Here is a 12,868-nt window from a genome sequence, read left to right on the forward strand (position 1 = left end):
ATGTCAGACACTGTGTTAGAAAATGGCATAAGGATGTTAAAGAAGGCTGGTGGGTAGTGACAAAGAAAGAGAGGTTGAATTCCAGGGATCCACATGGGCCTAATAACAGAAATCATGCAGTACTTTCAGAAAACAACAAATGAACAATCAGGCTTGGATAACACATGAGGAACACATTAGCAAATATTGAGCCTTGAAAGATAGATGTAGCTAAATTTTAAAAATCATTCATCAAAAATGTATTGTGCACCTGCCTTACATTCAAAATCTGTCCTAGAATTCACAAATACAAAGATGAGTGAGACATAATGTCTGTGCCCAAAGAATTCTCAATTTAGTGTAAGAGAAAGGAATAAAAACAAATGACTATACCAAAACACAACTCTAAGGACAAAAAGGAAGTTCAATAATATGAGGTTCATTCTTGCTGGAGGACCTGAGAAAACTTCTTGGAAGAAGAGGGAGTTGAATAAAGCCTTAAAAAAGCAAGGAATGGTAATGGTGTAGTGGTGGGGGGACGTATATCCGAGGCAAACAACACACGCCATGATACAAGAGTACCAAAGTGAGAAACATGTTATGGGGCACAATATATTAGCTCTAACTGTAGTTTCGGGTACAAAGATCAAGAAGAGAAGATTGAAGAGAAGATTGGGAAGGCAAGTTAAGAGTAGAGGTGGATTAGAGGAGATCCATGGAGATCAATGAAGGCCTGATAAGGATTTGGAATTTCAGTAGGCAACTGCCAGGGATACAAGTTTTTTGAACAGGAAATAATATCACAGCAAAAACCTAAAAAGCAATGCCAACAGGATCAGAACTATGGTAAGTAAATCAGATAAATATAAAATACAAAAGGCATTAATTCTTAGTTGCATTTATGTTCTACATTTGCTCAAAATCTAACAGGATTAGAAATACAGTTGACCCTGAATAACACAGACTTGAACTGCATGGGTCCACTTACATGCGGTTCTTTGATATAGCAGAGTATTGTAAATGTATTTTCTCTTACACTATGATTTTCTTAATAACATTCTCTTTTTTCCAGCTTCCTGGAGATAATACAGTACATATTGCATACAATATATAAAATACGTGTTTATAGACTTTATGTTATTGGTGAGGTTTCCAGTTAACCATATGCTATTCACAGTTAAATTTGCAGGCAGTAAAAAATTAAATGTGGAGGGGTACCGGGGTGGCTCAGTCAGTTAAGCGTTCAACTCTGGCTCAGGTCATGATCTCATGATTTGTGGGTTCGAGCCCCATATCAGGCTCTGAGCTGTTGGCACAGAGCCCGGAGCCTGCTTCGGATTCTGTTTCCCTCTCTCTCTGACCCTCCCCTGCTCACGTTCTCTCTCTCTCTCTCTCTCTCTTTCAAAAACAATAAATAAAACATTAAAAAAATATATGTGTTAAAAGACCTTTCATAGCTCAGTTGGAGAAGAAAATTCTTTACTGGCATGAGAAATTTCTAGGTGTAAATTAATACATAGACCTTTTGGATTGGACTGTCATGAGTGGGTTTCCAAAGAACTCTTATTCCTTAAATACATTGATCCACAGAGCAAATAGATAAAATCCTTGTTTAGCAGCCATCTTAAAGTTTTTAAAACAATGCCAACTTATTAATACAGTAGATAGAAAGAAAATATGCTAAGCAATAGTACTTAAGTGACATAATCCAGGTAAAAATTTTTCTAGTAGGAATACTATATATTGGTTCAGTTTTAAAAGTGCTTAATTAACAGGAAATAGAGAATAATGCCCCAACATTTGTAAAATACTTGAAACTTTTCAAAAACTTTCACAAAATCCACTCAGTCACCATGTATCAAATGACAATCCACTACATAAAATACCTTCATTAAGTATAATAAATAATTCTGACCTTGTTCTGTAGGAAATGGTTCTCCAAGTCCACCTTTTCAAATTGATCAGGTATCTGTTGACTGGTACCATTGAAATTAACTGGGAATCCTTCACAAACTTCCCAACTAAGAAAAGTAAAATATTGATTTTTGTTAAAATAATATGTACTTAATTACAATACTCTTTAATCTACTAGTATAATAACTTATATGTCTTATACTCTACAGGGGAGAGAAAAACAAATGTTTAGTCCATAATCTTTTTAAACAGAAATTTGTAATGTGTTTTGTTATCCATATCTAGGAAAAGGGAGACTTAAAGTTTGTATCTTGCAATTATTTATGATACTGAGGGATCCCACACCTAATTAATGATTAATAGAATAGAGAAATAAAAAAATGATTTTTAATCTTACAGAATCACTCACAGTGGGCACCATCTTCACTGTTAAATTTTATTCTAAATACAATGGACAACGAATAATAACAGATTTTTTTATACTTAGCGTGGATGTGTAAAGCACATTATTTTGGTAATTTTTAGACAGTCTTAAGAGGCAGTACAGTCTAATGAGCACATGGACAAGCCACAAACTGGAGTAACTGGGTTTCATTCTTACTTCAGCCATTCTTATTTTAAAAGTAAACCAAACCTAATTCTAAGGAAAATTATCAGGCTCAACACTGATATGTTAAGATACATCACATAGCATGTTATTCAACAGAAACCAGTTCTGGGGCTGTTAATAGTATTTTTTCCAATACCCTGAGAACTATAAATTAGAGTATGATTATTAAGATTTCAAATAATGCACATTAGAGTATAGAAAGAAAATTCAAATGGAATCCAAAAATTATGTAAATTGTCTTCAAATAAGTTTGCTTTCAGTCAGGGCAGTTTCATATTGTTATGCTTAGTGACCTAGATCTAACTTAAAAACCACTCAATAAAACAGTACTCATTGCACCCAGGGAAGGGAAATTAAGAAGGAATACATGAATTAAAAATTAAACTCCTTGCTAAAACTTGAAGGGAAAGGGTCTGGGCAAATTTAGTAGCTTGGGGAAAGACTGTGGCACAAGAAATAAATCTTCTTATAAATGGAAATGCTTATAAAAAGAAATGCTGATACGTTATTTTCTATCTATAAAGAAAAAGAAGACAAAACAGATTCTAATCTTGCCTAGAAAGTGCAGGCAGTCACTGGGGGATAGAGTTGTTTAAACAACCAAAGAAGACCAAAGAATTCATCTTTGTAGACATGTTTAGCAGTAGGTTGACACTAGCTGGATTGAGTGACCTCATCAGACTGCTTCTGGTTCTCTGGATTTTCCCTCTATAACCTTTTCACCTGTATATTAAGGGCACTATAATTTGTTAAATTACAAAATATAAAATATAGATGGGACCTTACAGAGAGATCACCTAATCTAACACACTATCAGTGTCAAATACAGTAGCCACTCATCATATATACCTATTTAAATTAGAATTAGTATAATTTAGGGGCACCTGGGTGGCTCACTCAGTTAAGCATAGGACTCTTGGTTTCAGCTCAGGTCATGATTTCACGGTTTGTGGGATCAAGCTCTGCATCAGGCTCTGTGCTGACAGCATGGAGCCCACTTGGTATTCTCTCTCTCCTCTCTCCCCTCTTTCTCTGCCCCTCCCTTCTCATAATGAATAAATAAATATTAAACATTTTTAATCAGTATAATTTAAACAAAATCAAAAATTCAGTCACATTAGTGACATTTTAAGTGCTCAATAATTACAACATATGCTTCTATCATCATAGCAAGTTCTATTGGACAGTGCTAGACAGTGGGTAAGCCCTCAGTTCTTTTTTTTTTTTAATGTTTATTTATTTATTTTGAGAGACAGCATGAACAGAGAAAGGGCAGAGAGAGGGGGGGCAGAGAGAGAATACCAGCACGACCAGCACAGAGCCCAATGTGGGGCTCAATCACATGAAACATGAGATCATGACTTGAGCCAAAATCAAGAATCTGTCACCAAACCGAGCCACCCCAAGCCCACAGTTCTTAAAAAAGATAATCTGTTTTAGAATCCTGGCTCTACCATGCACCAATGTGTGAATGGACAAATTACTCTGCCTCTCTGTGCCTCAGTTTCTGTCTCTATAAAATGGAGTAATAGTGAGATAAGGTAATGATGGTATTAAAATAATTGTTTTGAGGATTAAATAAATCCTTACCCAATTCATTTAGAACTGTGGTCAACACTTAGTAAATACTGGGTTTTATTATATATAGATAAGAAGCTGACACCCACCCGCCCATGTACAATCATGAACAGAGATGGGGCTAGAAGCTCAAATCTTCTACCTCCTGTGTTGCCACCACCCCACCATTTCTCTAGCATATTGCTTCTGTTCTCAATTGCTTCTGTTCTCATCATCATCAAATGAGATGCTTAAATATGAACACTCCCACAAGAAAACATATTATTTAATATTTTAATGATTCCATTCAAAACTCTTAATTTAGAAACCACTAAAAACAGTTTTTACATTTCAAATAAAATTGTTACCTCTGCAAAGCAGAAACTATAGTCTGCTCATTGCTTCATATGGTTTTTTAAAACTTAAGAAAAGTTACTGATAAGTCTTTTTAGACATGAGTTCATTACATCATGTAATAAGTCAAAAAAATACACAATTACTTATTAAGACAATTAGAGAATGTCTTTCAGTGTTTCAATCTCTCATTCTGGGAAATCTGAGTTAGGTAATACAGATTACTTTAAACAAGCACATGTTAATTTACTTGTCACATCCAGGTAGCAGAACAGCATTAGGATCCAAAAAGGTTTTATATGCAACTATAATGCCATCTCTGTCAAATGCAGTCACCTGGTCAAAGGTCAGACTCAAAACAGGGTTTAGTGGAGATCTGAAAAATGGGAAAAAAAAAACATCAAAGTGATCTGCAAAATTATACAAACACTGAAATTTGAGCACAAGTAAACAATAAAACCTATAATATCAGTGAGTAATAAAGTCCAGAAAAGTGAATTTCCTATTATAAAGCACTACAGTTGATATCTTATACTGATACCTGAAATGCACATTTTAGTTTATTTGGCTGATTGATAATATGTCAAGGACAGTTGCAACACATGTAATTTTTAAAAATAATTTCAATAATAAAAGCAAAGTATTTAGTTGAGAAAAACAAGCAATTATCGTTCACACAATGCAACACACCATTAATATTCTCTGGAGAAGATAATTAAATGAATTCTTAATATTTGGCTATGAACTACTATTTTTTATAAGCACACTAAATGCTAGGCTGATTTCATTTTCCATATTACATACCGTTAGTTATTTTGTTTTAGAGTAATTTAATTATAAGAGAATTAAAATCAAATGAGAAACGTCTTAAATAAAAACAATGGCAACTGGCATTATGTCATCCATGAGCCATTTTTGTCTCAATTGGTGACAAAGACTTGATATTTAACTTCATAATTATAGGACTCAACCGCATCACCTGTGTAGGGTTGTCAAAAATTTTTAAATTGAATCTAATCGTGAGAAAACATGCAGATAAATCCAGAATGTGGGACATCCTACAAGAATAGTGCCTGAACTCTTCAAAAAAAAAAAAAATTCAATGTCATGAAAAGCAAAACAAAGGTGAGAGAATATTCTAGATTAAAGAGAACTAGAGAAAATAACTAGATGCTATGCATGAATCTTATTGGGATCCTGGACCACAAAAAACTCTAAAGCACATTTTGGGTAGATTAAACATAGATTGCATATTAGATGAATTACATAATTGCTGACTGTGCTAGTTATTACTATGTGGTGACATAAAAGAACATTGTATTATTCTTCAGTTACATGACTGGGAGCATTTATGAGTGAAACTTTAATGGTTGTCTGGAAATAATCTCAAACCTCTCAAAAGAGAGAGAAGGGAGATATAAAAGGTTAAAACTAATGTGGCAACTTTTTAAACTCGTGAACCCAGGTGAAGGATATATATGTATTCATTGTACTATTTTTCAAGTTTTCTGTAGACTGCATCTTGTCCAAAATAAAAATTGGGAGAAAACAATAATTACAAGACTCAAAATAAAAGCAGATACTGGCAAAATCATCTTTTTATAAATCAGCAAACTAACTCCACATATCAACATATATTAGACACATTAGCATTACTGTCTAAAAATGAATTTCATTTACTTAGTCCATATTGCACATTGTCTTAATATATTTCAAACTAGATCTAGGAAATAACTCTTAGACATAAATTTTAGAAATTCCAATAGTAGCACAATGCTACAATTCCCTAGTGCTTTATATTGGGATCAAAACCAGAAAAAAATATTATCCTATTAAAATAACAATGACATATAAACAAATATACACTTATGAGTTCTTCCAGCTACCATCCTCAGGTGATTTTAGGGTATTCTAGATACTTCGAATTTTACTAGTTATTCTATAAATATGATTCAATTAACCAAGAACAAGTGTGCTGGTTGATCTTATTAAAATAACAAACATCATTAAAAACACCAAAATTAGTCATTGTTTTCAGTTTAATAATACTACTTAAGAAGAAATTATTAGACATACATTTTAGTAAAGCCTTTGCTTGTCATTGGAAGAGCTTGCTAACTTATTCATGAATCCTGGACACTATAAAATTCATTGCTGTTCTATCATTGTAAAAAACAATTCTAATGTGTAATTAAATTATATTTTGAAATCTGTCTATGGAAGAAAACATCACTCCTTACATATATTTTTAATTCTATACACTACACAGCATAAGAAATTATTAAGCATTTTAATTTTACTCTACTAGGAGAGAAGAAATAGAATTTTATAATATGCTACCCACAACCAATGCAACCAACTTCTTCCAAAACCTTCATGAATTTCTGGGTAGATTTATTTCAGTATTTGCAATTTTGACTATTAGAATATATAGCAAACCCAATCAGCTCCTGGTCTGTCTATGCTATTGTTATTATAATTAATATATGATCAATTACACCTGATAGGAAAAATTATTTTCCTCTATTTCCCTTATTCAAATAAGTAAAGGCTTAAAATTTTTTTAAATAGGCAGAAAAGTGTGTTTAAGTTTCCTGACAAGCAGTTTCAGAGTTCATCTGGATGTGTCCTGTCAAAATATGCATAAATTTCTAAGATATTCCACACAACAGCCCAGCTCATCAGTGCCTGTAGACTGCAGCCTTTTTCTTTTTCCAGAAACACAGATAATTTTATGCAGGAATTTACCAATCTACAAAAATTTACACAATGCTCAGCAATAACCAGTAATTATTGTGGGATAATGTAAGGCGCTTTTGAGGAATATAACTTTGATAGGATAGGGCTTGCAAGCTTTACCAATTTATCTTTAGCTCTCCTGTCATTGGTGCTTAAAAGGTTAAGACTTTATTTGTGAAAACATAGAGAGATAGTGGGGAATCATGTTGTCCACAGCTTCATAAATCTTGCTTAAGATCCTTTTCAATTACCATCCATTTCTCCTTTAAAAAGGGACAAAAAAATAGAGGAGTGGAAGCAGGTCAGGGCAGTGTGCGACAATGACAGTGTGATGGGCTTGGGCCCCCCGTGGCGTTTCCATCTGCTATCATTAAGGTGACTACTCAGACATGAACAAATCCCGCTTGCTGTGCTGACAGGCAGACTTCAAGAACTATGACAAGGCATTAAGACAGAAAGTCAGAGAGAGAGAGAGAGAGAGAGAGAGAGAGAGAGAGAGAAGGAGAGAGAGAGAGAGATGTCATATCTCACAAACAATACTGTCTCACAAAAAACACCCCAGAAATTTTATTGGAATGCAGAATTTCAAAAAAAATTCACAAAGGGTAGTACTTGGCTTCTCAACTCCCCTTTTAAATTAGCTTGCCCCTGGAAAGATTGAGGACAGACAGAAAATAAACACCTTGTTCCTACCTGTATGCTTTACCGTAAGAGACCCAAATTTTTTGTTCATTCTTCAGCAAAAGTGGATTCTTAATTTCTTGACCATGCTCATCAAAAAGCCGGATTGAAGAAAAATTGAGGCCTAGTGGGTTGGTGGGAGATCCTTGAAGCCTCTGATGGATCTTGAGAAGTAACTGGTGGTGGGGAAAATAATGAAGAAGGAGAAGGAGAAGGAGGAAAAGGAGAAGGAGAAGGAGAAGGAGAAGGAGAAGGAGAAGGAGAAGAAGGAGAAGGAGAAGAAGAAGAAGAAGAAGAAGAAGAAGAAGAAGAAGAAATAATGTAAAATGTGAACATATATAATAAACTGTCTGTACTCTGTAACAAATGAATCCAAACAAATGATAATTAAATTCATATAGAATGTTAAAAGAAGTGTGAAATGATGGCAATATTTAGCTCAGTGTAAAGTAACAAAATGAGCAGGGGCTTTTAACCAGCAGGGGGTGCCACAGGCTTGTGATTGAGCTCTGACCCTTTGGCACAGGGACTGAAAGCAGATGTGACAGTCTTACAGAAAGAGCAGTTAGCTTCTACACATGGTAACAGTCCTCTTTGATAAGGGTTATGCTTTTCTTGTGTGAGCTGCACATTTTGTTAGGCTCCTTCCAGAGCATGTTCAAGTTTACAACCAGCAACCTCCCCCTTCCCAACTAACCTCCGGTAACCAATGGTAGAACAAGTCACCACTTACAGGATTGCAGAAATAAACATGGTTTTCAAGCTATGTTGATTCACTTAGACGAACCCTTCTTGAATGTAGTTTAATTAAGAGCCTTTCAAAAGCTTGTGAGCTGCTTCAATTATGAAAATGTTTTCAAGTTGTGAGTAAGCCATAATTGAAATGTGAAGTATGAAATGCTGCCATTTTACATTTTAAAAAATAGCATTGTCAATGTTTGCTTCTGTCGTACGCTCCGGGTTGCTAAATTATCAAGATATTTCTAATTTAAGGCACACTTTAAATGAAAGTAATTCTAACTAACTGTGTTGCACATGGAATTTTAAAGGACATTTTTCCTTATCCATCAACTTTGTTTGAATGTTTAAGCTCTTTCCTGCTCTGCACCCCACACTATCCATCATTCTATTCTCCCTGGAGCCTTCTGTCACAGGCTTCCTTTTCTTCTCTCCCTTGTCAGTTCTTATGTCTCTCAGTTTCTTGTTACTCTGTAATCTCGGCAGGGAGGCAGATATATTTGTGGCCTTTTCTTGCCTAGCTGCTGTTCAGGGTGTTTTTTGGTCTTTCTATTAATTCGCATTGAAGGTATATTGAGAAGCTAAATGCCGAAGCTTAGACGAAAGAAGGCAAAGTTGCGATCCTGCCTTATACCCCAGGTTTCCTCACCTATTGGCTATAAAGTCTTGTCCGGGTAAAAATATTTTCTTTGATCAGCAACCATATTTATAGAACACCTAAGACTTAGGCTTTGTTGTAATTAGAGATAAATAACCGCATCTCTAACTTCATCAGCTCTACATTGTTTTCATCGCCTCTACGTTGACCAGATTTTTACCCTTAAGCATCAGAAAGGCTGAAAACAATGACACATTTTTCATTTCATTGAAGTTAATGTTTCTCATCCAGCCTAATGAAGTCCGTTGAATTAAAAATAATGATTAGGGAAGGTGATAGAACAATAAAAATCTGCATTCTTTTTGGCTTTGTTCGTTGAAACCACAAACATATTTTGAATTCTATAGATTGTTTTTACAAAGCCCTACATTTATTTCTGTGTGATCTCAGCCCTTGAGCTTATTTTTGGTAGAGTTGCTATTATTTCAGGAAACATGTAATGCTGATCATCTTTTAAATCACAGTGATTTTGCTTTGAAAGCATCATCCTTTTTTTTGTAAAGGGGAAAGATATAAAAGATTTCAGGCCTGATCCAAGAAAGAAATATGTACACAGAGAATAGGAGTATGTGGCAGGAGGATATGAACACCTGACCACTTAACCAAATTCATTTTCACAGGAGAAGCATTGCAATTTCTATTTTCTCAACTTGGTGACAGACTGAATTTTAGGTGTTCAAAGATGAGCATTCAACAGCCTACAGGAGGTCAGAGCCTCAGTGCCTTTCATCTCTAGGTCATTGGCTAGGGCAGGGTTATGGCAACCAAAAGTTGCGATAATCTTCACCCATTTATCTTTAAAGCTATCATCACCAAGTCTTTATAAGACAAGAATTTGTTCAAGGACCTGAGAAGAGTGTGAAACATCTTAGGCTAATGATTGAGACAAGTGCGTGCCAAGGGAATAGTCATCCTTGGGTACCACAAGGGAATCTCCCTAACAAAGAGCTTGATAGTGCCCCTAATTCAAGTTTTTCCCCTAGAATTACTTGCATATAAAGCAAAGCATAGGTCAGTTTCAATGTGCCATAAGCCAACACAAAAACTTTCTATAAAATAATATCTTCCTATATAAGATAACATAAATACTGACTTCAATTTTAATGTAAACCAAAAAGCAAAATTTTCAAATACTATTAAGAGGGAAAATAGGTAGAGGATTCTAGGAAGTCTTTTATACAATGTTGATTTATATAGTCAGAGATGTGAAGGTAAAAAGAAACCAACCAAGGCTCTTCATCCTTCTCTCTCTAATCAACCCAGGTAGAGTTTCCTCTCTCTTCTGGGCCCAGCCAATGATCAGATCAGATGAAAATCTATACAACTCTTGTGATTGACTGTAAAGGCCAGGTAATGGATACCACCAGGGAGAGATTAAGTCAGAGGGTGCTGAACTGAAGGGAAAGGAGCAAGTTTATAAACAAAGGCCAAGGAACAGAGCCCAAAACACTGGTGTATGCTTGGGTGCATAACCCCAATTTGTAAACAACAGGGTATTCAGTGTCCTTTTATGCAAGACAAAGACCCAAAATAAAGACCCTGAACATACTGGTTCTGCCTGAGAAACATCCCAATTGTCTGGAAAATAAGCAAAGGTAAGAGTGCCTAAGATAAACCATCTGGACATGCCCGCAATGAGCACAGGAGAAGACTAACTATATGCTAGTTGCTTACAGTTTAGGGCTTGGAAATACCCTCAACCCAGAACATACCCTCCACTGAATATCATGTCACTTCCTTTCAAAGTGTAAACAAGAGGGCAATCCCAGAGTACAGTGTAGACAGATTTCCAACTACAGGCAGAATGAAGGTTAAGATACTGTTAAGTATGAGACCAAAAGTTAATGCTGTTTTAAAGCTGAGAGCCTAAGAAATTCAAAAGTCAAGCTTGAGACTATCTATTTTTACAGAGCAGCAAATGATTAATCTCCCCAAAACAATTTTAAAAATGTAATTGTCTAAATTAACTGCAAGTAACTTGAGAGACACATATAGCCACAAACAGCCAGTCAGTAAACTCACTTTTTCCATCATATCACCAGTTTGTGTTGGGCTATTGGACTCCAGGTCTTTTTTGCTGATACAAACAGAGATCTCTCCAGTGTCTTTACCATTTTCAAATATCTGAGAAATAAGCACATTCAAAATTAAAAATAAATACATGCACATACACATTCGTGCATATGTTCATACATACATATATAAAGGTAAGCTTTCCTGGCTTTGCACGATATGGTGCCGACTGACAGTCCTGCATATGGGAACTGTGCAAGGCAAGGACTGTTTCTATGAACATGTGCAAGTAACTGGCAATGAAATCAACAGGACTAGAACAGTATAAGAACGTCCCTTGTTCCTCCTTTCAGTTTCAGTATCTTTAACCTGACTGGCATTCCCTACCATTTTAAAATAGAAGGAAACGTGGGGACATTAAAGGAGAAATCACTCACTGCACTGGATGCTTAAATGGCACAAGCACCAAAGAAAGGTCAGTTAGCAACAAATTAACCACTTTATTTAATTCTTTTGAAAAACATAAAGCCACAATTATGTGAGGGATCTTTGATTTATATTTAAAATATATCAGTGCTCATGGGGTGCCTGGCTGGCTCACTCAGTAGAGCACGTGACTCATGATCTTGGGTTGGGAGTTGAAGCCCCATCTTGGGTGTAGAGATTACTTAAAAATAAAAATCTTAAAAAAAATTAAAATAATAAAATATATAAGTGTTCAGTTCATCTTCTGACTTACTAAAAGGAAATTCAACCTGACAGATTTATTGCATGACAGTATGATGAAAGCCATCCATTTTAAGTGCACATGCACAACACGTTGTTGAGAACAGAGATAAAATTCTTAACATTGCATTATGCAACACTTACTGGGAAAAAAATGCTAGCAAATGTTCTGGTCAAAAGTAGCCAAACAAACCAGTTCACACGGGGGGGATCCACTAGAATAAACACCATCCTCTGATCATGTTGAGGACCCACATGGGGTATGCCAATCCATTCACCAGGCTCTTAAGAATAGAAGCAGGCCAAGGAGGCCTGAATAATTTAAATCTTTCTTATTTCATTTTTTCTCTAAACTTCTCTTCTTCCCTGATACACCTATCACATCAGAGTAGTCATTTTATTTATCTCTAGTGTTATTTCCAGAGAAGATAATTTAGGAAAATACCTTATTTAAAAGGAAAGAAAACCATCGATTTTGCTTTTGAGACAGTTTTGAGAGTTATTTAATTAGTCCAAGCCTAGTTTGGGAAATGATGTGAATCAATAGCACTTCCTTAGGCTTTAGCAAAAAAAAAAAATATATATATATATATATATTTATATATTTATTTATATAATTTTATATATAAAATTTATTTTATATATAAATATATATTTATAAATATATATATATTTATTATCTATATATAAATATATATTTATAAATAAATATTTATATATTTATTATTTATATATAAATATATATTTATATAATTATTTATATTATTTATATATTTATTTATATATATAAATATATATTTATATATATTTTATATATTTATTTATATACTCATAATATTATATGAGTAATAATGTTCAAGAATTGTGGGTTTTTTTCTACTCAGTGCTTTTCACTGTGC

The 12,868-nt window shown here is 34.5% G+C and overlaps 1 protein-coding gene across 8 annotated transcripts in view; it reads right to left on the bottom strand.

Moving 5' to 3' along the window:
- Positions 1–12,868, bottom strand: part of DCDC1 (doublecortin domain containing 1) — a 475,155-nt gene that overhangs the window by 219,787 nt on the left and 242,500 nt on the right. For all 8 annotated transcript variants that reach the window (XM_045039088.1, XM_045039084.1, XM_019812218.3 and 5 more), the window contains 4 exons: positions 11,253–11,354; positions 7,847–8,010; positions 4,665–4,790; positions 1,895–2,000 (listed from right to left, as the gene is read on the bottom strand). In XM_045039088.1, coding sequence (XP_044895023.1) covers positions 1,895–2,000; positions 4,665–4,790; positions 7,847–8,010; positions 11,253–11,354 — 498 coding nt within the window. The remainder of the gene's footprint in view (positions 1–1,894; positions 2,001–4,664; positions 4,791–7,846; positions 8,011–11,252; positions 11,355–12,868) is intronic.

Source organism: Felis catus, chromosome D1, assembly GCF_018350175.1.
Source record: "Felis catus isolate Fca126 chromosome D1, F.catus_Fca126_mat1.0, whole genome shotgun sequence".
NCBI classification, from domain to species: domain Eukaryota; kingdom Metazoa; phylum Chordata; class Mammalia; order Carnivora; family Felidae; genus Felis; species Felis catus.